This window comes from Seriola aureovittata, chromosome 21, assembly GCF_021018895.1.
Source record: "Seriola aureovittata isolate HTS-2021-v1 ecotype China chromosome 21, ASM2101889v1, whole genome shotgun sequence".
Classification (NCBI taxonomy): Eukaryota; Metazoa; Chordata; class Actinopteri; order Carangiformes; family Carangidae; genus Seriola; species Seriola aureovittata.
In genome coordinates this window covers 2,580,496-2,595,932 of record NC_079384.1, presented here as the reverse complement: position 1 = coordinate 2,595,932, position 15,437 = coordinate 2,580,496, and the positions used below count along the sequence as shown (strand labels likewise).

The following is a 15,437-nucleotide window of genomic DNA, read 5'->3' as shown; positions in this document are numbered from 1 at the left end:
GACAGGCAGCATCTCTTACAGGTTTAATTAATAATGAAATTATGACAAATTGATCACAAGAACTTAAATAAGATAAATAACGTATCATTATTATCATCATTATTGATTTATAACTCACTTTTTCCTTTAGCTAAACGTAGATTCAAAGCTGGTTCTCATCAGTTTATCACACTTTAGCTTCTTGACTAGTGACAGGAAGTGACGTCATTAGCGAGATTAACCAGCACTCACCGCTCCGAGCTTCACGACATTTTGAGATAATTTTCCAGGACATTTCAATTTTTTTCTCTTATTTCCCTTGTGTTTTCCATGACTGGTAAACTGATCAACCGTTTCCCAGGTTTTCCAGGACGCTTGTTTCCATCTTATTATATCTGATGTAAATTAATTTATTTGCAAAGCAATTGCACTGATGCTCTTCAACATAAATCCAAAGCTTTCTCATTAAGACCTTAAAATAACAGCATTTAACCCATATGCAAATGTAATACATGTACATACATTGAATTTCCATATAAAATGATATTTGAAACCTACTAGAAATTGGAACAATTTCATATACAACATTTAAGTGTAGTTTATGTATGTATGCTTATATGGTAGACAGATGTTACATAGATATATATTCATCCCAAAGCCTGTCAATATATGTTGATATTAGTCTATATACAGGAGGGTCCAAAACTTTTATATGTATGTTCTTTTAATAAACCTGCATATATAAATTAAATATATCATGTTAACATATATGGTCTCAAAATATTGTACCATATAAAAATCCATCATATAGATCTTTTTAATATTTGCACATAAACACTTTTTACTATGATTATTTCATACATGTATTATAAACATATACCTTCAATAATTGTCAATATATGTTGATATTATATAACAAAGAGTCTGAGAATTGGAAGATATAAATGTTTAAAATTGAAAAGAAATGTATAAAAAATATATTAGAGCAGGAGAATAGAATAAAAAAAATAGAATTGTATAATTAGAATAATGTAGAAGTGTAAAAATTAATCATATAGATATTTTTAATAAATGTACATAAACAAATTCTACTATAGATATTTCATATATATTATAAACGTATATCTTTATATATCCAGAGGATGTATATGTGATAATAATATATCCCCTTATAGGTGACGTATATGTCATATATTACATTTCTACATGGGATAATAAACAGTGAGCAGAAGGAAGTGTGAGAAAAGTTTATGCTTAAAAATACTTTTATTTTTTTAACGCTTTCAAACTAGTGCAAATACATGCAAACGGAAAACAGACCACCCTGTTAACAGACCGTCACAGTAACACATCACGTCCGGAGAGGTCGACCCGCTCTGGGTCCGAGTTGTCCTCCGGTGGCGCCTTCAGGCGAGGAGGCGGGTGTCCACACCAGTTCCCCCTACATCCATTTATCCACATTCATTATTCAGTAATACAAAAACCACTCAGTCAAATCTGAGCTCATATAAAGATTCTCTCTCACCCCTCTGCTGCTCCGACACATTAAAGACTCACCCCACCCCTCCCACCCCCACCCCTCCCTCACCCTTTTTTCGGGAACAATACTTGATACTAACGATGTGTGCACTGATTGCCTTTAAATTATTAACCGGTGAGAGTGAAAAACAAACAGGTAGAAAAAGAAAGTTCTGGAAACACAGGAGTGTGAAAATGCATCATCCTACCAACTACAGGATTGAACCGCAGACCAGAGACACTACGAGTTACACTGTGCATTTCACCGATCGACTTTATACAGCGGTAACCAATAGCAACCACAGTCTTAAGATGGGTGCCTTATTGGACCACCTGGAGAGAGGACGCCCTCGTTACAAACCACAAACCGTCGGTGCAGTCGCCTCCTTTACTGAACATCTATGATAATAAAACTGACACGTGAACAAGATAATTGATTGGTGGAGGTGAAGTATTGACACTGGGTTGTTTTCATCGAGTCTCTGAGATGCAGCTCTGCAGGTCCGAGGCAGATCAGCTGCTCTGGACCTGTTGTTCTCCGAGTCTTTGCATCTGTGTCAGTCGGATGGAAGATGCTACACGAGGCAGGGTCACTGCCAGCCGAAGTCCTGACCCACCATCTGATAGAAGCGCTGGTTGTGAGGCTTGTAGAAATCCCTCAGTCTCTGCATCACCTCCGGGTCGATGGAGGCGTGCGTCCTCCCCTTCGTCTTCCCCAGGCAGTGAGGTTTACTGCTGCCCTCCGGCTTCTTCAGGCAGGGGAAGCCTTTCGTTTTGTTGAAGTAGAAGTGTTTGTCCGTGACGATCCTCTGGAGACCCAGGAAATCCTGGACTCTGCCCAGTTCTCCGGCCGGGTCGGAGATGAGCCTCTCGCCGCTGACCAGGTGGATCTGAGTCCTGGGGAACCAGGTGAGCCAGCGCTCCAGGTGCTGGGCGTACAAGCCGATCCACAGTGGGCTCCACAGAGAGTCGATCTGACCTGGAGACAGGAAGACAGGAACCAGGAAACCATCACTGCTGTTGTCACTGTGATCTCAGACCCTCATCCATCTTTTACATTAAAACTGTTATCGGTCCAGTCCGGACGCCTGACCCTGACTCCTGTTGTTTTTATTATTCTTTGTCTCCCTATGAATTGTGGGACAATCACGCCACAGTTTGTGGGCTGTAAACACAAAACATGATGTTACAGCCGAGTCAGTCAGTTATCTGTTGGTCTACAACCTGAGACTCATTTATTGGCAGCATTAAAAATAAACTGAATTCACCAGCTGCAGCTCCTGTTTGTGTAACAGGGAGAAATAACCACGAAAGTGACGTTTCCTCAGAAAGCGGTTTTTATCTGAACCCGGGAAAAGACGATTTTCCCTCAAAACACCTTGACCCCAGAGTCACGTCGTACCTGTGCTGTGGTTCTTGAAGACGAGGCTCTCGAATGGGGGGATGTTGGGGGTCTTGGAGATGATCTGTGTGTAGTCCGATATGGCTCGGGTCACGGGGTCACGGACGACCACGATCAGCTTCACGTCCTGCGACATGGAGTGGACCCGTTCCGGCGTTTCCACGGTAACAAAGTAACGAGGCGTCTTCTCCATAACGATCTGACCGTCCAGGGCTTTGGGCATCATACTCCTAGAATTGTAGGAAAAACACTCACGTCAGTAAACACATTACTGGCTGGTTACTGTCCGCCGCTACAGATGACATCATATACATTTTCAATAGTATGATGCTGATATGATGCAGGCAGCATTAAACTGTGATGTAACAGGCAGATTATAAGAGGACGAGTAAAAACAATCACATTTCTACATCTGTTTGACATTTATCATTAATGTAATCTGTACAAACAGAACCGCTGAACTTTATTTTATGATCAGGAACTTTATTTTATTAAGGACCTAGTGAAGAAGCTAAATAACAAAGTGGAATATAGAGAAATTAATTATTTACCTAAATAAAAAAAATACACTCATCACGTTGCTTTTTAACGAGTGTTTGAGAAGAAGATTGAAACTACTCTCTATCTGTCTGGGAAATATAAAGTTGGAGCCGGGAGAGGGTTAGCTTAGCTTAGCATAGATTCGGAAAACAAATACATATACAACATTGTTTTTCCATCCATTATGTGACCTTCAGAAGTGCAGCTAGACCAATGTCTTTACCTTAGGACAGAGCCAGGCCAGTTGTTTACCTCTGCTTCCAATCTTTATGCTAAGCTAGGCTAGCTGTTTACTCCTGCCTCTAGTCTCTATGCTAAGCTAAGCTAGTTGTTTACCCCTGCTTCCAATCTTTATGCTAAACTAGGCTAGCTGTTTACCCCTGCCTCTAGTCTCTATGCTAAGCTAGGCTAGTTGTTTCCCCCTGCTTCCAGTTTTTGTGCTAAGCTAGACTAGCTGTTTACCCCTGCCTCTAGTCTCTATGCTAAGCTAACTGTTTCATGGCTTTTGTCTGTATTCAAACTAAGTGGTATCGATCATAAAAGTATTTGAATGAAATTATTGTTTGTATTTGAATGTATTTGAAATTAAATGTTAAATCATTAGCTATTAGCTTAGCTTCAAAACTTTGCAACTGACTAAAGGGGAATTCAGAGGGAAATTAAGAATTTAATGACACAGGTATTTGCTATACACACACACACACACACACACACACACACACACACACTCTCAGGTTACTTTGACACACACCACTCTGAGAGTCTGATCAGTGAGTGTTCGTACAGTCGACCTCCAGTGACAGGTGACAGTCAGGTGACAGTCAGGTGACAGACAGTCAGGTGACAGCAGCGCTACATAAACACAGGAGCGTTTCCTTGAAAGCGTCTCGTTCTGTTCACCTCCACCTCCGCAGCAGAAGCTCAGCAGATGGGACTCGTTTAGAGATAAATGACTCAGGAGGCCCCACAGGACCATCTGGAGACTCGGGGACATCTGCCAACACACCTGCCACACACCTGACTGACTGACTGCACACACACACAGCCTCAGCAGCAGGGAGCCTCAGCTCTGAATCAGCATCTCATCTTGTTTAAATGGAGCTTAGAGACCCGGAGCAGAAACCTGTATATAATCAACTTTAAATCATGAACAGTATATTTCTGAATACAGGCTGCACAGGCTGGAGATAATCCTCTACATCGCTTTCACATTGTAAACAGTCATTTGATCCATTAGTAACATGAAGTTATAAAAAATGAGAAAATTCGTTTTTACTTTTTCAGTTTGTTCTTGTCTCATCAGGAGAAAACTGAGCGAGCTCCGAGGTGACCTTGTTTTTATGTTGTCTCCCGTTTTACGGACGTGTGACAAAACAGAGTCGATAAAAATGTTCCGGAGGATTTTCTAAATGAGATGTTAATCAAAGAAAGACAGAGAGAGGAGAGAGGAGGAGAGAGGAGGAGAGAGGAGGACAGAGGAGGAGAGAGGAGGAGAGAGGAGGAGAGAGGAGGAGAGAGGAGGAGGACAGAGGAGGAGGAGAGAGGAGGAGGAGGAGAGAGGAGGAGGAGAGAGGAGGAGGAGAAAGGAGGACAGAGGAGGAGAGGAGGAGGACAGAGGAGGAGGAGAGAGGAGGAGAGAGGAGGAGAGAGGAGGAGGAGAAAGGAGGACAGAGGAGGAGAGAGGAGGAGAGAGGAGGAGGACAGAGGAGGAGAGAGGAGGAGAGAGGAGGAGAGAGGAGAGAGGAGGAGGAGAGAGGAGGAGGACAGAGGAGAGGAGGAGGAGAGAGAGGAGGAGGACAGAGGAGGAGAGAGGAGGAGGAGAGGAGGAGAGAGAGGAGAGAGGAGGAGGAGAGAGGAGGAGGACAGAGGAGAGGAGGAGGAGAGAGGAGAGAGGAGGAGGAGAGAGGAGGACAGAGGAGGAGAGGAGGAGAGAGGAGGAGGAGAGAGGAGGAGGAGAGAGGAGAGGAGGAGGAGAGAGGAGAGAGGAGGAGGAGAGAGGAGGACAGAGGAGGAGAGGAGGAGAGAGGAGGAGGAGAGAGGAGGAGAGAGGAGGAGGAGAGAGGAGGAGAGGAGGAGGACAGAGGAGGAGAGAGGAGGAGGACAGACGAGGAGAGAGGAGGACAGAGGAGGAGAGAGGAGGAGGACAGACGAGGAGAGAGGAGGAGAGAGGAGGAGGACAGAGGAGGAGGACAGAGGAGGAGAGAGGAGGAGAGGAGGAGAGAGGAGGAGAGAGGAGGACAGAGGAGGAGGACAGAGGAGGAGAGAGGAGGAGAGAGGAGGAGAGAGGAGGAGAGAGGAGGAGGAGAGAGGAGGAGAGAGGAGGAGAGGAGAGAGGAGGAGAGAGGAGGAGAGGAGGAGAGAGGAGGAGAGAGGAGGAGAGAGGAGGACAGAGGAGGAGAGAGGAGGAGAGAGGAGGAGAGAGGAGGAGAGAGGAGGAGAGGAGGAGAGAGGAGGACAGAGGAGGAGAGAGGAGGACAGAGGAGGAGAGAGGAGGAGAGAGGAGGAGAGGAGGAGAGAGGAGGAGAGAGGAGGAGAGAGGAGGACAGAGGAGGAGAGAGGAGGAGAGAGGAGGAGGACAGAGGAGGAGAGAGGAGGAGAGAGGAGGAGGACAGAGGAGGAGAGAGGAGGAGAGAGGAGGAGAGAGGAGAGAGGAGGAGAGAGGAGGAGACACAATGAGGACGAGATGCTCTGACTGTCTGGTATCAGCTCAGGTTTCAGATGAGCCTGAAACATGACCTCCTGTCAATACATACACCCCCCCAAAAAAAATGGCCCCCACTTTTATGATACACACACACACACACACACACACACACACACACACACACACACATTGATCTAATTGGCAGCGCTCACCACAACTGAGCCTGAAGATTTACCTTTTAACTCCAATATCCTGATCAGCTGCTCAATCTGTTACACACACACACACACACACACACACACACACACACACACACACACACACACACACTGCAAAACAAAAACATACACTCATTATTCACTCATTAGTCAAGCAATTGCTATCATGCTTCTGGTCTCTCTCAGTGGGCTGTCTCTCACAGTCTAACACACTCACACACACACACACACACACACACACACACACACACACACACACACACACACACACACACACACACACACTAACACAAACACTAACACACACACACACACTCCATATACACAAACACTCTGAAGACATAAAGGATGGGTGTGGATTTTATTACACCCTTTAAAGACTGAGTGTGTGTGTGTGTGTGTGTGAGTGTGTGTGTGTGTGTGTGTGTGTGTGTGTGTGTGTGTGTGTGTTTTAAATGAAGGGGGTGGGTGACTGATGAAGGAATGATGGGAGTGGACACAAACGTGCCTCCATTAGCAATCTGCTGTTGGCCCGGAGCCTCGTAGCATTAGCGCAGCACAAAGAGCTAATTACTGGCCCCTGAGAGCCCCATCAAAAGAAGAGCTCCTGTGCAAAGATGCATCTTTGCACAGACGCACTAATTGACAAACAAAATAGCTGTTAGTTTTTCTAACAACTAAATCAGCCTTTATCCTGGTTTTGGCCGAGAACACTTTGTGATCCCGGGGACACGTCTGTGACTTCAGCCCGGATAAAGGAAGGCTGCTGTTTGAGTTACGCAACGTTTCACTCATAATGTTGACTCAGTCGTGAGCCGAAGAAGAAGCAGAGGAATTCTGCTCCATGAATTCATACAATAAAGTTAGTAAGATATATGTGTATATATATATATATATATATATATATATATATATATATATAGTATACAATACTTTTATGGATCAACTGAATTGGTTTGATAATCTCAAGGATCGTAAAATGTCTTGTTATTCGATATCTAAGGAGGAAATGAGTAAATCTAATCAGTGTCAGTGAGCCAATCAGCACGCAGCATGCTTGGACCAATATCTAATAATGCTGCTGATTGGCTGTTTGTTAGAGACCAAGCTTAAAAATAAAACTAAAGTCAATTTAGTTTAGTTATTAAAACGAAAATGTGTGCTGTAATTTTGTTTTTCTTAAGATGGATTTGATAAAATTGATAAAATTGGTGTTGAAGAAAGTATCGTTAAGAATCAGTATTGAAGTCAAGGTAGTGATATTGAAAGTGATGATACCTATCTCTATATACTGTCAATTTTAGCCTCACACTATGTAAAGTGTTGAAACCAGCCATCAACCTCCAGGGCTGAAACATGAGGTACCAACACTGAAGAACCAGAAGCTGCAGTTCCTCTAACGACCACTAGAGTCTACCACTAGATGTCTCAGCTCCACACACGCCCCACCTCTTTGACCATTGGATTAGCTGGGAGTTAGTGGGCGGAGTCAGGCACTGCCAAGATGGCGACGGTGGAGCAGCTCACTCTGAGCTTCAGAAACCTGTGGGTGACGTCACAGAGTCTTGCCATCTTTATTTACAGTCTGTGGTTGAAACGGACTCATCGGCTTCTAATATTTTCCTGTATGATTTGGTGCATGTAGCCTAGTTAGCATTATGTTAGCTTCACTAGACCCGCATTTTATGCATGGAAAAAAGCTTTTAAAAAAGTTTATGATGCCAAGGTCGTGAATTAATAAACTGACATAAAGAAAAATATAAAAAGGAACAGTTTGTTTAACAGATCAATATTCATTATTTATTTTAAGTTGTTTTATAGATTTAGTAGCTTCAGGTTTATGGATTAAAACTGAATAACATTCATTGTCCCTATCAAATAAACAGATAAATAAATAAAATAAGATGTATCCAGACTGGTGAACTTTACACTGTTTACTCAGTTACTGTTTGTTTGATGGGAAGCGTCCAGGGCTCCAGCTGATGCCACGTGGTCTGGAGTCACACATCTTACAGTAAAGTGACTTCCACCAGCTCACGGCTGAATGTGAAGAGAAGCGCCTGGCAGGCGGCACCATGTGTTCGAGAGGAAATCCCTCCAAAAAAGAAAAGATGGCTGAATTAATTGGCAGTTTAAAAAGCCTGTTTCAGTAACATCCTTACACTGCTCATTTACCACTGAGTGTGAGATCAAACATCCAGGATGATGAACACAGGGATTATCCAGCAGCTTATAATAAGCCTCTGCTTGCCTTTGAGGGACCTCTCTTTTGTCGTCCAATTCCCAATATCTCAGCCGCTCCCTGGTGAATCACCTCGGGCCAGCCAAGGCCACTGGCTATTGATCCTGTGGGGGCTTAGGCTAACTACACGTAGGCGGATGTGGATGGAGTACAGCGGGAACAGGAGGGATGATGGGTGTTGGGATGAGAGAGTGCGGTGTGATGGTGTTAGTATGAATGTCGGAGCAGAGACTCTGGGCCTCAGCTGAGGCCGAGAGGGGCAGGTGGATCCTGGGAGAGCCAGGATCCTCTGGAGCCCCATCAGGAGCATGTTGTGTCATGTGATGAGTGTGTGTGTGTGTGTGTGTGTGTGTTCTGTGATGTTTGATCCGAGGAGGAAACAGCAGCCAATCACAGCGCAGATTACTGACTGTGTTCATTATTCACACCTGACTGTTTATTTGTGAGTCAAATATGAGATTTGTGCATTTGCGGCTGTGCCCCGTCCACTTCCAGGAGACATCCATCATAGAGGGTCCCCAGACCCCCCGCCTTTGCTCTCCAGGCCCCAGGGGAGGGCCTTAATGAGGGGCCAGATCGCCCCACCCATCTGGGCCTCATGGTGATCACTTCCAGTACAGTACTGGGGCTGGACGGAGCGCACCTGAACCCCAGCTCCACACACAGCAAACAAAACCTCGCGGCCAAATCAAATCTGTTCTTAAAGCTTTAATTGTTTCAGTCTTTAGCATGTTGTCTCACAGCGGAAAAACACGCAAAAATGCTAAATTATAAAATATATAAATTAAAAAATATCAAATATTTGACACCTCTTACTTTCCGTCCTGCAGGTCAATAAATCTGATTCATCAGAAATCCGCCCTTCGTGTTTGTGGCTAACTCCCGCCCACCGAATCCTGCTGAACATCCAATGTTTTGGCAGCTATTCTTCTGTGATTTGCATGGCAATTATTTTCCATTGTACCGACACAAAAACACAAGTAGCACCATGTGCTGTGTCACGGCAGGACAAAGCCGTCGATGTGTGGGTATGAATTTAAAAGCCTCCCGTAACGAGTTCAATATGAATTGCAAATCAGTCGCAGCAGATGACTCTGAAGAGACGGAGTCATGACGTCCCTCATTGTGTCCTGAGAGGAGCCTTGTCTGTAAATTAAATCAATGAGGCCTCATGAAATCATCCAACATACAGGTTCAGGAAGTTCAGCCTGCGCATCAGACGACAGCAGCTCGAGACTCAACAGAATAAATGAATAAACAGAAAACTTGAATTAGTCGACAAACACCCTGTGTTTTCATTTACTCCTGGTGTCCACACTGGACCTTTGGAAACGATGACGTAGACACCCACGGTCGCTCCTGATTGGCTCTCGTCAGCCTGTATATAATAACTATTAGAGCTTCAATTGAACCGAATTCAGATTCTTTAATCAATCGACAGGATTCCTGACAGTGATGATGATTTCACTCTCGTCTTCATCACTGCAGCTCAAGAACAATATGAAGAGACTCGGAGCAGAACTGGAAATAAAAACTAAACCAACAATGTTCAATTTCTCCACGATTATAAATGAATATCTCAGTCAGACTGACTCATCAGACATCAACTACCTCTCCGTCCTTCCTCTCCTCTCTGCAGAAGAAACAGTCTCACATTATTTTATCTGCATCACATGTTCATAACAGTTTGTTCATCATCAGACTAAAGAATAAAGTACGATCGGGCTCGTACCTGGACAGGTAAACTCAGGGTTAACTGCACGGACAAACAGACAGTTATCCCGGATATGTTGAACTGGTTTCGTAGTTCAGGCCTCAGGTCTCGTCTCGTGTCGTGTTCACTGCTGTTTTTAAAAAATGTGATTTCTTGGAAATGAACAGCAGCAGAAAACACTGACGGTGCAGCCTCTCAGGTTGAAGCTGTGCTGGAAACTCAGAGTCGATAATATATCGATAAATCTCACTGCACCTCAAGAGCAAAATACAACCAGCCTCCCTGTCTGGAGGACGAGCAGTCTCCAGACTGTGACAGAAGCTGGTGAAGTCAGCATTTACACACACACACACACACACACACACACACACACACACACACACACACACACACACACACACACACACACACACACACACACACACAGGCCCAGCTCTGATGTCAGTCGCCCGGGTTGAAGCAAAGGTCAACAGAGATGTGTGAGGTTGTGGTAACACTGACTTCACCCTTTAACCCCGAGCTCACCCACAGTCTTATCTCCTACTCTCTAATTTATCCCTCCTGTGTATTTCACATCCACCTGTCATCCGTCTCTCTGCGAGAGGCCATCAGGAGTGAGATGTGAATTTCCAGCTGAGTAATTTTAATGGATTCCTCCAGAGCTTTCGCAGAGAGAGAGGAAGCTGTGTGCAACATGACTCCAGTGTGCAGGGGGGGGGGGGGGTATGCCAATGTAGGATAAAGCTTCCTGCTAATTGTAACAGAAGCCGAGCTGACCAACGCTAACTGCTCTAATGCTGGAGGTAACCCAAGGTCAGAGCGAGGAGATAGATCTATCGATCCCAGACAGCACGGAGGAGGAAACTTCCAGCCCATCTCAGGCTCACGGCAGCGCTCCTCCAGATCCAATCTCCGCTCCAAACACTATTAGAGGATCTTTGTCAGTGGCTCTGATCTCAATTGGCCCGGTGAAGCTGAATGTTATTTCGCTCCCGGAGAGACGAGGAGCCGGTCGGAGGAAGACGAACCACATCTCGTTCTATAGAGAAACGTGATGTCAGTAAACACCACAGCTGACCCTCAGTTTACTGTGTGATCAGGAAACACAAAATAATTCTGCTTTATTAAAAAACCTGGGTTGGATTTTCTGACTTTGGTCATAATTCAAATCAGCGATATTGACACTTACTAAACAAATATCTGAAATAAGAGAATGTGACCACAGGCTGGAAATCTGAGGTTTGAAACAGGTTAGATAAAACTAAAGTGAACGGCATCATTATTATATTTATGACATCACCCACATGTTTCTGAAGCTCAGAGTGAGCTGCCCCACCGTCGCCACCTTGGCAGTGCCTGACTCCGCTCCTGACTCCCAGCTAATTCAAAAATGGTCAAAGAGGAGGAGCGTGTGTGGAGCTGAGACTTTGGCGCATACGCTCACCCACCTGACACTCAAAGAGGCCACGCCCTCAATTCTCCATAACTTTAGTCCTTTTAAACAGGTGAGTTATATAAACAGGTGTCATGAAGGAGGAAATTAGTTTGTTTTTGTACCAGGCTGTAAACATGTTGATTTCTGCTGTAAAGTTGTAAGAAAATATTCTGAAAACATTTGAACTTCTTTGTATTTTTCAGCGAAGGAACCAGAACAAAGACGTCTCCTGTGTCAGTGTGTGTGAGCTGTGTGTGTGTGTGTGTGTGTGTGTGTGTGTGTGTGTGTCTGTGCTGTTTGTTATGAAGTGGTGTGAACACATCATTAACTCCCAGCGTAAAGTGACCTGGAGCCAGAGGTCAATTGACAGAGCTGACAGCGATGTCAAGTGGCTCGACACGCAGCGAGCCCCATCTGGCCTGAGGGGGGGGGAAGACGTGGCAATCTGGTGTCACAGTCACATCACCTGGTGTCACACACACACAGGACAGGAAACAGAGGCTTGCTGCATCCTACAGCTCTGACATGATGGTGTGTCAACATATAAACACCATCCAGGAAGCAGAGATTCATCCTTTATCTCTGTCATAGGTTAAACTGCTGCTGACTTGCCAAACAAGCTCCAGAGCTGAGCCCACGCCACCACTGAGCCCCAGTAATAAAGTGTAAGCTGGTTAACAGCACAGTCCAGATTTGGATGCATGTTTAATCTGTCATATCTGGAGCAGTTTCTGAGTCTATAGGCACAGTGCAAATTATACAATGACAATCAGGGGGCATCAAATTTTTCTCCAAGGTGAAAGGAAACCCAGAACATCGCAGGCACATGCTTCAGTGAACTGAGGCGTTACAGTCCTCACAGTATCTCGTTTGTTTAAGTAAAGTTGTCAAATAAATGTAATGGAGTAGAAAGAACAACATTTACTCTCATGTGGCATTTGGATGATAACTGGTGGAAATATGATCACTCAGTCAGTCAGTCAGTGACATTCACCATTACAGGGCTGAGCCCCGCTGTTGGTAAAAGACTAACTAAACCACCACAGCCATATAAAAGACCATTAAGATAAAATAATAAATTCCATATTGATGTGAAAACGTGTCTCTACAACAACTAATCTTCCATTGTCTCACTGCTCATGACTGAGAACCAGTGTTTGCTAACATTAGATGATTTATGACAAGCTAAAACTGGAAACGAAAGTGCGTGCTATCAGCTAGCTAAGTTAGAAACTATCTGACATTAGTTAGCTAAACTGTAACTTAAGGCTAAAGTTAGAAACTAGCTAACACTAGTTAGCTCAACCGTAACTTAAGGTTAAGTTAGAAAAACGCTAACATTACTGTTCATCAGTAAATACTTGACACAATCTTATTGAGAAACACTGACGGTAAGAAAATAAAGTGTATTAAACAAGCTACATAGTTAGCTACTGCTACTTACATTTACCTAGAGTTTGTGTTCAGCTAATGTCAAGGTTTTAAATGGTACGGTCCACTTTAGGGGTGTCTGAAATCGTAGCACAAGATTCTTCCAGATATGAATATGGGACAAATCATATCTTAATGGGGGGGGGGGGGGTCAGACTCCCCCCATTCCCTTTCATATATATCCCCTGTCTATCCCCAGTCCACACAGCAGACTGAGGCCCAGAGATCTGGACTCTGGGTCTGCAGTGGATCCTACCGTTACCTCGTCTTCACTAATTGCTCTCAGCTCGTTGAATCATGTGAGAGACCGGCTCCTCTGGACCTCGCTCATGTGTGCATGTGTTCTGAGTATTTCCAAGTTTTCATGGAACAGGCTGAGACCAGAGCCACATGACAACAGTAACATCTGTCTGCGGCTCCAGAGATGATTACTCTGCCGCTCTGTGAGGACTCATCCTGCAAGGCCCCGCTCTCTCTCCATGTCCCTACTGTACACACACACACACACACACACACACACACACACACACACACACACACACACACACACACACACACACACACACACACACACACACACACACACACAGCACTGCAGGCACACACATGCACAGATTGGCAGAGCCAGATGGCAGAGTCTCTTTGACTGTCACCTAAACCTCAGCGGAATAGCTGTGGATATGTCTGGGTATGCAAACAACACAAAGAGATTCATTTCTCCTACTGGAGGCTGGAGGTTTCTAATTGGCTGCTGCAGTCACATAAAAACCTCCCAGTGCACAGGATTCAGACAGGAAGCAGGACTCAAATCTAAGTCCATGATTTAAATGATAAGGAGAGTCCATAACTATGTGCTTCTTATTCAGACACTAAAAAACATTTGTTTCATCCAGAATAAAACACATTTCCTCTTAATTAAAAATTAATCCGATTATTAAAGAGAAAAAAAATAATTAAAGAGCAGAACACTCTGAACACTCAGTGTCAGGTGGATTCGCTGCGTAATGCGTGCGTACCTGTACCAGTCCAGTCCCCGTGCGTAATGCCGGTCGAAGAAGTGCGGCTCGGACCCCAGGGCTCGGATGTCCGGGTGGAGCCGCAGGAACTCCAGCAGAGCCCTGGTGCCTCCCTTTTTAACCCCTATGATCAGAGCCTGGGGTAACCGCCGGGTGGCCGTCCACTCCTTTCCCGAGCTGTTCGCCTCCAGCCCGGGGTGGCCGCTTAGCGCGCCCTCGCCAGCAGCAGCGCTGAGTCCCTCCTGGGCTGCGCTGGTTCCGTTTCTCCCGTGCGGCCATCCCGACCACGACACGAGGAATTCACGCGTGGGGGTCTTGAGCTCAGAGGTCTCTGTCAGCTCGGACTCGCAGCATCCAGTGAGGAGGTAGACCAGGGAGAAGCAGAGGATGCTCAGAGAGGAGGCGATGGTGAGCCGGTGGAAGAGCCGCCGCAGGTCCGCGCTCGGGTGGAGGAGGTGGTGGTGGTGGTGGTGGAAAGCTGCCATCCCTCAGAGATCCATGTGAGATACGGTGCCATTCTACCACAAGTTCAGCTCTCGGCCCGTCATACTCCACCGCCGTGAACACACTGTGAACTCAGCGGAGTCTCTGTCAGTGTGCTCTCTCCTCCCCCTTCATGCTGCGCGCCAGGAGCGCGTCGGGCCGCCGGAACCAGCCAACCAGTCAGTCTCTGATCAACCAGAGGAACTAGTTCGTGTGTAACACCCAGGATTTGCGTCCACCTCCTCACCCACCCTGGAGACAAATACAGCTCTAATATCCTCTTCACTCCACGGGATTACAGCACGGCTCAACCCCCCCCACCCCCCCCACCCCCACCCCCACCCTCCCTCCACCCCCTCAACTTTCTGCCATGAAACAAAAGGTCCACATGCAATAACACGGTCTCTGTGATTAACACTCTCTCACACACACTTTCATCTAAAGAACCGGTGAACACACAGATCCACCAGAACACGAACAGGTCCGGGTGTGAGCGGGTCACTCTGCGCTCTGACGCATAATTGGCTCAGGGGTCAGACAGAGGGAGGGCTGTAGATATCCTGACCCCAGAGGACCGTGTGAGTAACAGCCCGGGAACCATTCACAAACACGCAGAGTCCACCTGAGCGAGTCCACCTGGCCCTCAAACACGTCACCTGTTACAGGTGAGGTAGGAGCACTGGAAGTTTCATCAGCTGCATCAGAGGAGTGTTATTGTGTTGTTGTGTTGTGTTGTGTTTAGTGTTTTGTGTATTGTGTATTTTGTTGTTGTGAAGTGTGTATTGTGTGTTGTTGTGTTGTGTGTTGTTGTGTTG

At 45.6% G+C, this 15,437-nt stretch overlaps 1 protein-coding gene across 1 annotated transcript; it reads right to left on the bottom strand.

Moving 5' to 3' along the window:
- Positions 1-1,579: 1,579 nt before the first annotated feature.
- Positions 1,580-14,882, bottom strand: hs3st3l (heparan sulfate (glucosamine) 3-O-sulfotransferase 3-like). Its single transcript, XM_056366292.1, has 3 exons — positions 14,140-14,882; positions 2,900-3,129; positions 1,580-2,476 (listed from the first exon to the last, which is right to left on the bottom strand). The coding sequence occupies exons 1-3, from the start codon at positions 14,622-14,624 to the stop codon at positions 2,088-2,090; spliced, it is 1,104 nt and encodes a 367-aa protein (XP_056222267.1). The 5' UTR covers positions 14,625-14,882; the 3' UTR covers positions 1,580-2,087.
- Between the last annotated feature and the right edge of the window lie 555 nt (positions 14,883-15,437).

Excerpts from the sequence above, each read along its gene's own strand:
- hs3st3l (XM_056366292.1), bottom strand. The coding sequence starts at position 14,624 with ATGGCAGCTTTCCACCACCACCACCACCACCTCCTCCACCCGAGCGCG. Across the intron at positions 3,130-14,139 it reads CGGGGACTGGACTGGTACAG|GAGTATGATGCCCAAAGCCC; the intron begins GTACGCACGCAT and ends CTACAATTCTAG. Across the intron at positions 2,477-2,899 it reads CTTCAAGAACCACAGCACAG|GTCAGATCGACTCTCTGTGG; the intron begins GTACGACGTGAC and ends TCCTGTCTCCAG.